Genomic DNA, 13,249 nt, shown 5'->3' on the forward strand with positions numbered 1-13,249 from the left:
ATGAGGCACCGTCATTATGTGAACCTGAAACTATCAGTACCATGCAACAAAGTCATGCACAAACCACTTGGCTAACATGCTTCAAACCCATGTACCTCAGACTGAATGATGAATGCTCTGAGTGAATGTAAGCCTGGGTACAAGGTAATGCTTATATCGAATACACCACATAAACAAAACTCAAGAAACAGAATTTAAAAGAAGAAGAAAACATAAAATGACACACTCAGGCAAGCAAGGAAAGACATCGAAGAACACAACACCAGTCAAGACAATAAAAACATTATATTCTTGTTTTCAATACAGATAACTGACAGCCAAAGAATGACACAACAATAAAAACATAGTATTTATTGTGTTTTCTGTAGATGACTGACAGTCAAAGAATGATTAAATATCCTATACAAATCACATCCGCTTTTTTCTGAACATATATATATCTTCAGAAATATGATTATTTCGCCATAAGCAGCATAAAAAACTTGATTTCTGTAGCTTTTGTTGTGTTAATTTTTTATATATAAATTTGTAGATTTATAGAAATAATTGGAAATACAATCTTCTCTAAATGCTGGCCTGAAACAGCCAATTGAATGAACTGACACAAGTAAATAAATACAATATGCATAAAAAAGACAAGGAACAACAAGTGTTTGCAACTGCTTTCACAAAATTATACAACCGTTAAAAGCAGAGCAGTAAGATGCAAACTATCTTTCTCTTTTACATAACCTGCTGTATTTCTCATCACAAAAGGACTCTTTTTCAAACTATACATGAATGAAATCTACAAAAATCATCTGCAGAATGAAAATGACCTCTACTCGAGCAATGACTGCTTACTCGGTACCTGGAAAGGCAGAGGTACATGCACAAGCTGGGCTCCGAACAGCCTTATGATCTCCCTTCCACCAGTGCTAAGCTCTGAGGGATGCGGTTGATGACGATCTTTCAGATCGGATAGGAAACTTAAGTTACTTGCATGAGCAGCAATCATCAAGAGGACCTGCTTCAAGAACCCACAGGAAATAACAAACTGCATCAAGCAAATCTCTGCTAGTGCTGATACATCCATTCTGAATGGAGAACAAAGGCTATTAATGTGGACACCCAATTCGGACAAGCTCTTCAATGATGGTGGCTGATCAATAAAGCCTCAGGAATAAAAAGAAAGGCAACAATGTCCATGAAGAACACATGGTGTCTCTCGCTCTCACTGTAACCCTCCGAGATTCAAACCTTTTCTAAAGAATCCAAAAGAAAATCTCTTTCATCCACAATCTGGAGAGATTCATGTCCCTGTGCCTGGGAAACAAAACAGCGAGAGAAGAGAGAATACAAAGAAAGGAAAAAAAAAAAAAGAAAAAAAGAAAAAAAAGAGAGAGATAGACAGGAGAGAGAGAATACAACAAAAAAAGGCAAAGGGAGCTGCTTGTGCGATGCCATGGACTTGACAACAAGTGGTGGTGATAAAACGTACAACATAACATCAGCATCATCAGCTCTGAAACACAGGGGAAGAAAAAAACGACAAAAAAAAAAAAAAAAAAAAAGAAGAAGGGAGACGGTGGAAGAGAGTGAAGGAGAAGCAAGGGAAGGCAGGGGAGGGGACGGCAATGGGTGTGAAGGGGAACAGAAAACGGGCCATTGGTGTCCAGGTAGTCATCATAAGTTATCACAACATGAAGGAGAGTGCGACCAGCACACTGCAGGGCCAGCTCTAGTTGAGTGGTTCTGGACGTCGGGTCTGCAGGATGGTGGGTCGGTTAGCGTACCCTTCAGGATCCTCGCACAACTGCACCACAATGCCTGGACTGTTTTCAGATGCTGGCTGAACCTCGTGGACATCTCCTGCAGCACAAGTCAGTCAACAAACACATGTATAGGCAAGATCTTCCTTCAGTCAACAAACATATACATACACAAAATCTTCCTTCAGTCAACAAACATATACATACACAAGATCTTCCTTCAGTCAACAAACATATACATACACAAGATCTTCCTTCAGTCAACAAACACACACACACAAGATCTTCCTTCAGTCAACAAACATATACATACACAAGATCTTCCTTCAGTCAACAAACATACATACACAAGATCTTCCTTCAGTCAACAAACATATTCATACACACGATCTTCCTTCAATCAACAAACATACATACACAAGATCTTCCTTCAGTCAACAAACATATACATACTATACATACAAAAGATCTTCCTTCAGTCAACAAACATATACATACACAAGATCTTCCTTCAGTCAACAAATGATAAACAAGATCCCCCTTCAGTCAACATATGCATGTACTAGATCCCCCTTCAGTCAATATATGCATACGCAAGATATTCCTTCAGTCAACAAATGCATACATAGGATCTTCCTTCAGTCAACAAACAAATGCATACACATGATCTCCCTTCAGTCAACAAACATGCATACACCTGATCTTCCTTCAGTCAACTCAACAAACATGCATACACCTGATTTCCTTTGAGTCAACAAACATGCATTCACACGATCTCCCTTCAGTCAACAAAGAGATCCGCAAGATCTTCCTTCAGTCAAAAAATACATACACATGATCTACCTTCAGTCAACAAATGCATACACAAGACTTCCCTTAAGACGACAGATACATACACAAAATCTCCCATAACTCATTCTATTCTGCCCTGATGACCTAATTTTTTTTCTGTACTGGCCATTTGTTTATGTTACAAGAAAAATATCTATAAAAGAATGCAATTACATACAAAGGTGAAATTTTGTGATGATATAAAGAATAGAATGGACTAACATTTGGCAAAGCTTCAAAGCACTCACTTAATTATTGACTGATTTATCATATTTTGAGAAAAAAATCGGTGTTTTTCACAACTCACATAAAGGGGGTGAGTTTTTCTCATATGACAGAAATTTTACAAATGTGGTCTTTTATAACCAGAGACACTTCCTAATTGTAGCAACTGAATGGGCAAATGAGTATGCACAGTGGATATCCACTACAGAATCAATTTGCATTGACTTTGAGCCACAGTACTTGCCAAAGTTGACGGAGACGCCATCTTGTCAGGCGAGCGAGCGATTGAGAAGGGTGACTGTACGCTCACATGTATTGTACTCAAACAAAGGCATTTTCAAATTCAGCCACAATAAAAGTACAGGTGCACTTTTGGGTGACTGTAGAACAGAGCTGTGCCGTTTAGTTTCGCACAAAACCGTTAACCTATGAACTACAAATTTTTTTAACTTGGGGTACGCTATAGCGTACCACAGTAACAAAGCGTTGTGTGCATGAGGTATGCTATAGCGTTCCCTAGTATAGAAAGAGTTAAGACAACAGATACATACACAAGATCTCTCTTCAGTCAACAATTAGATTTTTTTTAAATCAATTTTTCTGGTGCATTTTGATTAAAAGAAAGTGGCAATTAAAGATAAACCACATCTAGCATTTTCCAGTGCATTTAATAAATGATTAGAAAAAGAAGAAAAAAATATATATCACATAAAGAAGATGAGATCTCCATTTTTCTGCCATGAAAAACCCTTTGGCATACACAGGAATCATACTTTTCCTGTATATTTAGATAAAGAACTAATGAATAGAAACATCTCACTTTGCTAACTAAACAGACAAATAAGTGAATACAAGAAAAAGTACAGTCTGGTTTGCATTCTCGCACACCTTGTGAAAATGAAAAATATGAAAAGATCATCATTCACAACTAGGTTAAAGGAAACAACCCCTTCAGACTGACTGCATTTATTCTCTTGGATGTGTGTGCGCGTGCGCGTGCGTGCGTGCGTGTGTGTGTGAGAGAGAGCACATAAGTTTGCTGGATGATGTTTTATGTGCTTGTGAGACACACATAACCTATGTATACTATAGTGAACAAGGATGTGTACAAGTATGTGACTGTGTGCATTTCATTAATTAACATATTTGCTTTCCTTGTTTCCCTGAGTTTTACAGAGTTTTGTTGGCCCTCAAGACCTGACCAGCATGTTGGGTCTGTGCAAAAGCCAGGAATCTGCTCCTTTTTTTTATATTTTTTTTTTATATGTTGCCGTGTATATAGGTCAGTCTGCACACTTTGATGTCTCATTGAAACCGAAACTCTTGGATGCATCACCCAGACTGACAGTCTGGTAAAATTCCAGGAATATTTGTGTTTACTTGACTTGTACGACGTTTGAGGCCTCGTTAAAAGGCCTGTTTGTCGTTCTGTGGATATAAACTATATACTTTGCAGCAGTCCTATCTGGACTGTCCTGACTCCTCTCACCACCCCTCCCAGGAAAAGAAATTGACTGTAAAAACACCAACAACAAAAAACCAAAAAGGAATAATACTGTACATGAGTACATGTTATAATTTTCAAAAGACACACACACACAAAAACAACAACAACCCAACTAACAAAGCACACACACACACACACACACACACACACACACACACACACAATCTAAAACTTATTATATATTCTTAAAGTAGAGGACAGTTTACTGCACAGCAAATCACAGCACATCAATTCAGAGTACAGGTAAGCTTTGCTGAATCCTGTTACTTGAAATAGATTACAGACAATAAAAATATATTATGTGATTTGCGACTTCTTGGGTGGTTTCAGTCCCCACAAATGTACATCAGTGTACTCATCACCATTATAACTATCATCATCATGTCAAGAATGTCACAATCAACACAAATAGTGGAATACACATTACCACAATCATCACCACCATTATCAACCAATTATCATATCAATCTTAGATAAAAGTATCATTGCATCAGTGTTGTTATTTAAAACCTCAAAACATCTCTGGTTATTTTGGAACAGAAATAGAGATTCCTGTACTATTTTAAATATTTAAAACTTTACGTGAAACTGGTGTTTTGTTGCTGTTGTTGTTGTTTGTTGTGGTGTTATTTTGTGTGTTTGTTTATTTGTTCTCACGGAGATACTGAAAGAGATTCTGAGACACAGCCAAAAGCTTGTAGATGTGATCTGCAAGTGCAACAGATCCTCAAGTCTTTGTTTTTTCCAGGAGACTAGTCAAGTCAAAACAGCCAAAGAAATCTAAAAGTCACAAAACAGCCAAAGCAAGCTAAACATTAGACAGCCAGCAATAAGAGAGCAACACAGCATGAAAATATCAATGATTAAAACAGATTAAAGAATTCTACACTACAGCTTAGATAACTTCTGGGTGAGCAGTGTAAAATGACACTGTGTCATGTCATCCTTAAAATAAGAATATACACAGATCAGTGTATACATATGGAAGAGTGTGTGGGAATAAAACTGAGAGTGTACTGCCTATTTGCATTCATGATTTTTTTTTCTCCATAAATATTTTTTGGATGGTACATATGAAAACACATCCGCTGAGACTTGTGAACACGGAAAACAAGTGTAAGACAAGTGTCAAGCAATAAATACCGATATCAGTAAGTATGGATTCGACAATTATTTACTAAACACATCCACTGAGACTTGCGAACAGGGAAAACAAGTGCAAGTTTAAGACAAGTGTCATGCAATAAATATAGATATCAATAAGTATGGATTACACAATTATTTACTTAACCTCTTCAATGCCTTGGGACTATTATCTATATATACATATGCCCACAAAGATGTTTCATTTTTTACCCCAAGATGTACATATAGGCCCGCATCATTTCAGGATTTTTCATGGTTCTACATTAAAGCTGAAGCGTCCCAATAGCCACCAGTGCCAGGCACTGCTTTAGTTTTCATTTATTTTCTATGTTCAATTCAGTTGTTTTTACTATCAATCTATAACATATTTTCAGAAAGTATGTGAAATTTATTGACCTCAAATTTATGGTTCACTCATTGCTAACGAGTCTGTAAAATAACCTCCAACCTACCACAACTGATTATTTGTTCATTTTCCTTTCAGAAAAGTATGGAGGTTATACATACTTTCTTGCAGTAGTTTATGTACTCAATTATATATATATATATATATATATATATATATATATATATATATTCAAATTATTACCCCCCACATTCAAAAACCGCCTGGCAAATAGGAAGCAACACAGCTAAACATAATGCCTGGCACTGAAAAGGTTAAGTATCTCATGTACAAGAAACATGAGTGAAAAACTGAAACAACACATGATATTGACAAAATGTAATATGATGCACAACAAAGAGCATATCTATACCCATTTTATAATTAGTGGGTCTTGTGACATTGTTGTGCATGCACTCATGAATTTTTGCAAAAATTGCACTTTTACTTGCACACAAATATAAATCTATATCTATCACACAACACATGTGTAAATTCTGCCCATGTTTTTGAAAGTGCATAACAATGTAAGCAGATCTATGTCAATGCCTCTATGTAATTCAAACGCTGAATGGTCATACTTCCAACACAGACATTGCACTTCTAATATAAATCTATTTAGCGAAACCTATTGCCATTTCAGTTTACTGTGTTGCACTATGCGTGGGATGGAAGCGAAAAGAAAATCCCCTACTCTTGGCAATAAATTTCTGCATTCAAAGCTGTGGGCATTATTAATTCAGAAAGCATTCTGGGCACTACAAGCTTTCTATTTTGCAGACCTATCTAGTACTATGATTCTAGCCCCCAGACCAAGTACTATAGTCAAGTAAAAGCATTACAATTTTGCTGAGCATGAAAACTTCCATTTTGTTTCACCCTGTGTGTTGTTCACCTGGGATGTTTTTGCCCACTTACACTGTGAGTTACAGGACTTGTGGGAATAAAAATTGCACTTGAGGGATTCACAGGAATAACAGATAAAAATGGCATTGAAGAGACAACACAAAATTGATTCTAAGTCAGAAGCGTATGAAAAGGAAATCCAAAGTGGAAAGCTTGCTGACAAAGGCTGTAAAAGCAAGAAGAAAAAAAAGACAAACCTTTGGGGTTCATACTGCTGAAGAATGGGGTTCTGTTACTGGGGGTTAGTTTGGGGCCTGGCAGGCCTGATTCTGTGGTGTGCAGTGCTGTGCTGCTTTGTGCTATCTACTGCAAAACTTGTCTAACACATAATAGTGGTCAGTGCCCTTCACATGCAATGACAAGTCCTTGGTTTTTATCTTTTTCAGTACCATAACTGACAATGCAGTTCCTGGCATAATCCAGATTCATCTCCTTGTTGTTGTTGTTGTTTTTTCTTTTCTTTTTTTTTTGCTTCACAGAAATTTCCTGTGAGGAAATGACTCTATTGTGAGACAACATCTTTACATCAGGAATGTATTATAGAAGTGAACTGGCTTTTCTTCTTCAAAGAGTCACCAATGAATTGTTTTACTTTGATTGTTCAAACTGAACGTGCAAATAATATGTATATAATTATTCTTGGTCACACAGACAAAGAAACGTACAGTCTCACTGGGATGCTTTGGTAACAAAGCAGGACCCTTTCTAATCAGGATAAGTCTAAGAACTTCACTTCATTACTTTTGACTCATTCACATCATGCTGATTAATCTCTACATTCATTATGAACACATGATCACATGAATCTTTGTTTTCACATAAATATATATATATCAAGGACATGATTCCTGACATCAGTACTGCCAATCCTGAATGGACTTTCCACTTAGTTCCCAAATCTTCAATCCCAACGGTTCCTCAGATACTTTTTATCAAGATACAAACAAAGCATCCAATGATTTGCTTTTTAATGCATCAGTAATAAATGTTAGCTGCAGGGTTTTCCTCTTACAATAATTATTTTCTTCAATATGCATACAATAAAGCAAGGACAGCTAAAAGGTATCTGAATCAAAAAAATCAAAATACAATCTAAGTTTCGATGCAATGAATGTACGGGTAAACTATCAAAGACAATAAAAGCTGACAATTCTCAAACTGATGACATGCCTAAATTTACTGCACAAAAGAATGTGTACAGTGTTTCAAGTTTCAGGATCAAAACTTAGAATCATGGAAGAATCAGATACAGCATGCAAGCCTGAAAAAATGTGCTGATTAATCAACAACCGATCAAATACATTATTGCCACTGACGTCAGCTATATTTGCAGCAGTCAAGAACAGTCAGATGGTTTGCGCATGACAACACACAGGTACAATTCTGAATGTAGCTGAGCAGGCTCAAGCATGATCACTAGTGTGGTAACAAGACTAACACACAGTACTTCTAATACAAAGCTATCTAACATCTCGCTGATACAGAGTAGTGGTGCTCCACCATACATACACCAATAGTCAAAACAACACCATTATCACAAAACACAAAAGAAACTACAAAATAACCTTCTTGAGATGTCCCACTTTCACCAGAAGCTGAAAATCAATCAGTATGTCATAGTGATATTCAGTGTGCTAGGAAATGACAAAGGCATGTTGATTGAGCAATGTCAATACACCTGTCACTGAATTCATTTCACTCATTTCTTTGAACTAAAACGAAGCATTCAAACTTTGAAAATTATGAAAGTATGCAAAATTTGTACATTCATGTGAGCGGTGTGTGTGTGTGTGTGTGTGTGTGTGTGTGTGTGTGTATGCGCGAGTGATATGGATCCAGTGGCCAAATGGTTAGAGCGCTGAATTCTCATCTAAGTTTCCCCAAGTTCATTCCCTGTCAAGCCTGATGGGTTAAGGGTGGAGAATTTTTTTTTTATCTGGCAGGTCAACATTTGTGCTGACCTGCTAGTACCTGAAACCCCTTTGTGTGTGTATACGCACAAAGAAGATCAAAAACACACGTCAAAGATCCTGTAATCCATGTCAGTGTTTGGTAGGTTATGGAAACAAGAATGTAATCATCATGCAAATGATGGGTTCTGGAAACAAGAACATAACCAACATGCACAAATCTGAAAAGAGAATTTAAGGCTGCCTACAACAGTACAAGGCCGAGTAAATAAAAAAATAAACAGTCATACACATAAAATGTGACATAACATGTCTGTGTGAGTATGTCGGTGTGCATGACTGAAACCTGACTGAATGACACAGGAAATGAGCGATGACTGCCCAAAAGTAGCTGTTAGTCAGCCCTAACCAAGTAGGCAGCTTGTGTGAAAATGACTCCACGTTTGTAAAGCACTTAGAGCTTGGTCTCTGACCAAGGATTGAAGCTATATAAGTATCCATAGCATCATATATATGTACATCAATATGAGCAATCCATTCTAGGAAACAAAAACCAAAGCTTAACCAATTAAAAACTACACAAAGCCTAAACAATCAAAAACTACAAAGTACATTATTTATAACCGTTTTCTCCGCATAGGCGGAAAGTAGTTTGCACAGGACAGGAATGTCAGACCCCTGCCGGAGTCTGCACTAGTTGGGTCACAGTTAAGTATGTGTAATTAAAATATGATTTAAAAAGACACACATGCATTTATATATATGTACATCATGATATATGATTATCTACATATAAATGTTAGGGCATGTTCATTATAAGAGACCAGGATACAGCCCAAAAGGCTTCTGACCTCTGTGCTCACATCAAATAACACCCATCCACCACCCACCCACCCAGCCAGACAGACATATGACCACAGAGCTCTACACACCTGGGTTAAGGTTGGACAGGGCTTCAAGCAGCTCATAGTTGATGACGGGTCCTGACTCTAGGTGCTGTTCCCAGCCCACAGGAGGAGAAGAGGGCGGTGATATCAAAAACATCTTCTCCGGCTTGGGAGGTAACAGGCCACCTTCTGACATTTTGGGCACCTGCACAGTCAGTTCCCAGTTCTTTAAGTCTTACAACTGCACAGTATGTCCTGAAAGTGTTCTTCATAAGAAAAATGATAAGCTGAGGGCCTGCTGAACTCAATACCCTATCCTAAGCAAGCTCACTTGCCCTGTGCATAAAATTCTCAGCAGAACTAAATCTCATTTTCCATTTATATATATATATACACATACATAAATATATGAAATTTTACATTCTGACAAGTAAACATAACACACACACACATACACTCAAACACAAACTCACATAGATCTATCTATCTATCTATATTATTGAAAGATATACAGATATGTTTACTTTTTAAGAATGTAAAATGGATTTGAAAAAAACAACAAACTATCAATTATTAGTATTACTCATAATATTAGATTACTCTCTTTTCTGAAAACAGTGACAAGCTGTGATGAAGTTTATACGAGACTTACCCGTGCAAAGTAGCACTTAATATCTTGCCCACAAAGTTGTGTGTTATGCCGTTCTAGTCGAGTAGCAACTGTGGCTTCAGTGGACGAGAAATTAACCCTGGCTCTGCGAAAACTCTTCAGGAAGTTGAACGTTGCTTCTGGGTCTTGATTTCTAAATGCTGCCTTAAATTCCTCCTGGGGAAAAAACATGAGAGGAAACAGCAAACTTTAAAGAACGCATTAAAAGTAAAAGGTAAATGCCATACATGATCATACACTCAGTCAACTTACAGCACACAGAAAGAAAAGGTCAGTTGGCCCTGATAACCCCAAGCCCCATAAAAAAAAAAAAAAAAAAAAAAAAAATGTGGGGGGTGTTGTTTGTTTTTAAAGTGTGGTGGTGGCAGGCTTTTGCTCTTGTTGTCAAACCTCACCAGTGCAGCAGCAGTCTTCATCTACCAAACAGGTTTAGCAGTTGAGAAGTACCCTGCCCAACTAACTAAAAGACACATTTGACAAAGACAATATTAATCAATGAACAAAACAATGATTCAGCAGCAGTGCAGGGTCTCTGATGGTCTATGGTCTCATGGTGACCTAACAATAAAAACACCCAGTTTTCCATGTGCATGGGGGAATCAGTCTGACTTTGAGCAGCATGAGAATAAAACAACAGTTTCAGTTTGTCAAGGAGGTGTCACCGCCATATATATATATATATATATAATAATCTGTGTACAGACTGTCAATCAGAGTGGATTTCTTCTACAGAATTTTGCCAGAGGACAACATTTATGTTGCCTCAGAAAAAAATTGGTTCTTTTCAGGATGCCAAATGCATGCTGCACATTGGACCTAATTCTATATGAATACATGCTCTGTTTATTTTTCCAGTGAAACTTGGAAGAAAGGGCGAGACTGGGATTTGAACCCAGACCCTCAAAGACACTGTATTGGCAGATAAGCATTTTAACCATTCTGCCACCTTATTCCCATGAATATATCTATATACAAAGAGTGCACAAAGAGGCAGGGGAAAAAGAGCAGACAGGATATATGAACTTCTTGACAGAAGGTGTAACCAACCTTCTCAGGATTTTCACTATGGTCTGTTCCAGTGTGCAGGGGTAAAAATGTTTTGACAATACCGTGTTTTTTTGTAAAAACATCAATAACAATAATAATAATAATAATAGATAGTACTTATGGTGCAAACTCCCCATATTATGGGCTGCAAGTGCCTCACATGAAACTATACATACAAAAGTGGATGATAGCATACCTCTCAGCATGAAAAATTAACACACATATATAAACACCAAGACGATACTACAAACTGCAGATATGAACAATTACACACACACACACACACATGCACGCACACACACACACACATGCACGCACACACACACACACACACAAGCACGCACACACGTGTGTCTGCACACCAAAGGAACAAAATATGCCAAATACATGCACATGTGCACCTACAGAGCACTCACATACAACCACACTCACGCATGTGCACAAAAACAGAGTAAACACCCACCAACAGGCAAACACACAACATGATGATTTCAGTAGAAGGTGTTTAAAAAAAAAAAAAAAAAAAAAAAAAAAATGGGGGTCAGTGGGAGGAGTGAAAACTGTAAAATAGCTGTGCTCCATCACACCCAAAGGCCTGTTTCAACAGGTGGGTTTTCAAATTTGTTTTGAAAGAGGGCAGCGTTTGCAAGTGATGGAGATCCAGAGGAAGAGAATTCCAGACAGAAGGTGCTTGATACTGAAAGGCCCTTTGCCCAAATGTCTTTGAAGCGGTGTTGGGGGACTGACTCAAAGGAGTTTTTCAACAGAACATCATATGGATATATATATATATATATATATATATATATATATACACTGTATAGAAACTAGGTTGGACTGACCTTGATATATCATACACATAATTCCCTTTTCATAGGTTGAAACTCGGAGATTGGTGGTGTGACTGGGAACACTTAACTTTCAGTTTCTGGGTTTACCTTTATGGTTCAACTCATGGCAGTGTCTAATGTTTGCAAATCTAGAGATTTATCTATCTCCCAGGTCAACAGATGCACAAAATAATCTACAGTGTGTTAACATACTTCGTGTTGTTATGAATTATTTGGAGATCTATAACTTTACAGGCCTACGAATCATACTTTGATCAGTTAAAGAAATGCACTTCAAATAAAATTTATGATGCTGACGGACGCACCAACTATGACAATAAATAGGAAGTTGTTGTTGGTCGTGTAAAATAGTTAAAATTTATGAATGATCCACTTAAACTATAAAAGTCTTGGTATTTGCAGACAGGCAGGCTTATTCTGGCTAATGCGTATCAATATTTTAGCCTATTGTCTTGAAATGAAAAACGTGCACGGGTCCGAAATGAACACAGAAAAAAAAGGACAACAACAAACAATAATAATAAAGGAAGAAATCGATTTACACATATCATAACAAAGAAAATACCTTCGCTGCTTCGTCTTCGAAAAACTCTAAACTGAGATTGGTGACGATAATTGCATTTGCAATCTCTTCAGAGCTGAAATCATCTGAATCGTCTTCCGCCATTTTTTTCGTTTCGATGATCATACTTCGTCGCTCACAAATCAACACAGAACAATCGGCTTTTCTCCAGGGTTCACCTGTAAAGGTTCTCAATCGTTGAAATAACAAAACCTACTCGAATTCAGGCATTGCAGGACTGTGAATTATGTGAGTTCATTTCAGAGCAGTGGCCAGCATAAGCTTCGCCGTCCCTTTCTCCGAGATAACTAAACTGTGACGTCACAGTTAATAATAGACTTGGTGTTTTCCGTGGCTGGGGATTCCGTACCACGAACGATAATTAATTTTTAGGTGTGTGGAGGGGGTGGGGTGTTTATGGTGGGGGAAAGGGGGAGGGGTAGGGGGAGCGGAGGTGAAGGGGGGGGGGAGGGTGTTGTTTGTTTTTAAAGTGTAGTGGTGGCAGGCTTTTGTCAGTTCTTGCGGGTTATATTCCCCTTTTCTTTCTGTTGTCTCTTCTTTTCTCATTTTG

At 37.6% G+C, this 13,249-nt stretch overlaps 1 protein-coding gene across 2 annotated transcripts; it reads right to left on the reverse strand.

Moving 5' to 3' along the window:
• Positions 1–270: 270 nt before the first annotated feature.
• On the reverse strand, positions 271–12,992 carry LOC143282975 (calcipressin-3-like). 2 transcript variants are annotated; one of them, XM_076588904.1, is made up of 5 exons: positions 12,682–12,992; positions 10,201–10,374; positions 9,594–9,753; positions 8,317–8,346; positions 271–1,851 (listed from the first exon to the last, which is right to left on the reverse strand). In XM_076588904.1, the coding sequence occupies exons 1-5, from the start codon at positions 12,802–12,804 to the stop codon at positions 1,721–1,723; spliced, it is 618 nt and encodes a 205-aa protein (XP_076445019.1). In that variant the 5' UTR covers positions 12,805–12,992; the 3' UTR covers positions 271–1,720. The 2 variants fall into 2 exon arrangements, with proteins under 2 accessions (XP_076445019.1, XP_076445020.1); XM_076588905.1 differs by lacking the exon at positions 8,317–8,346.
• Positions 12,993–13,249: the final 257 nt, after the last annotated feature.

This window comes from Babylonia areolata, chromosome 6 (assembly GCF_041734735.1).
Source record: "Babylonia areolata isolate BAREFJ2019XMU chromosome 6, ASM4173473v1, whole genome shotgun sequence".
In the NCBI taxonomy this organism is placed as follows: domain Eukaryota; kingdom Metazoa; phylum Mollusca; class Gastropoda; order Neogastropoda; family Buccinidae; genus Babylonia; species Babylonia areolata.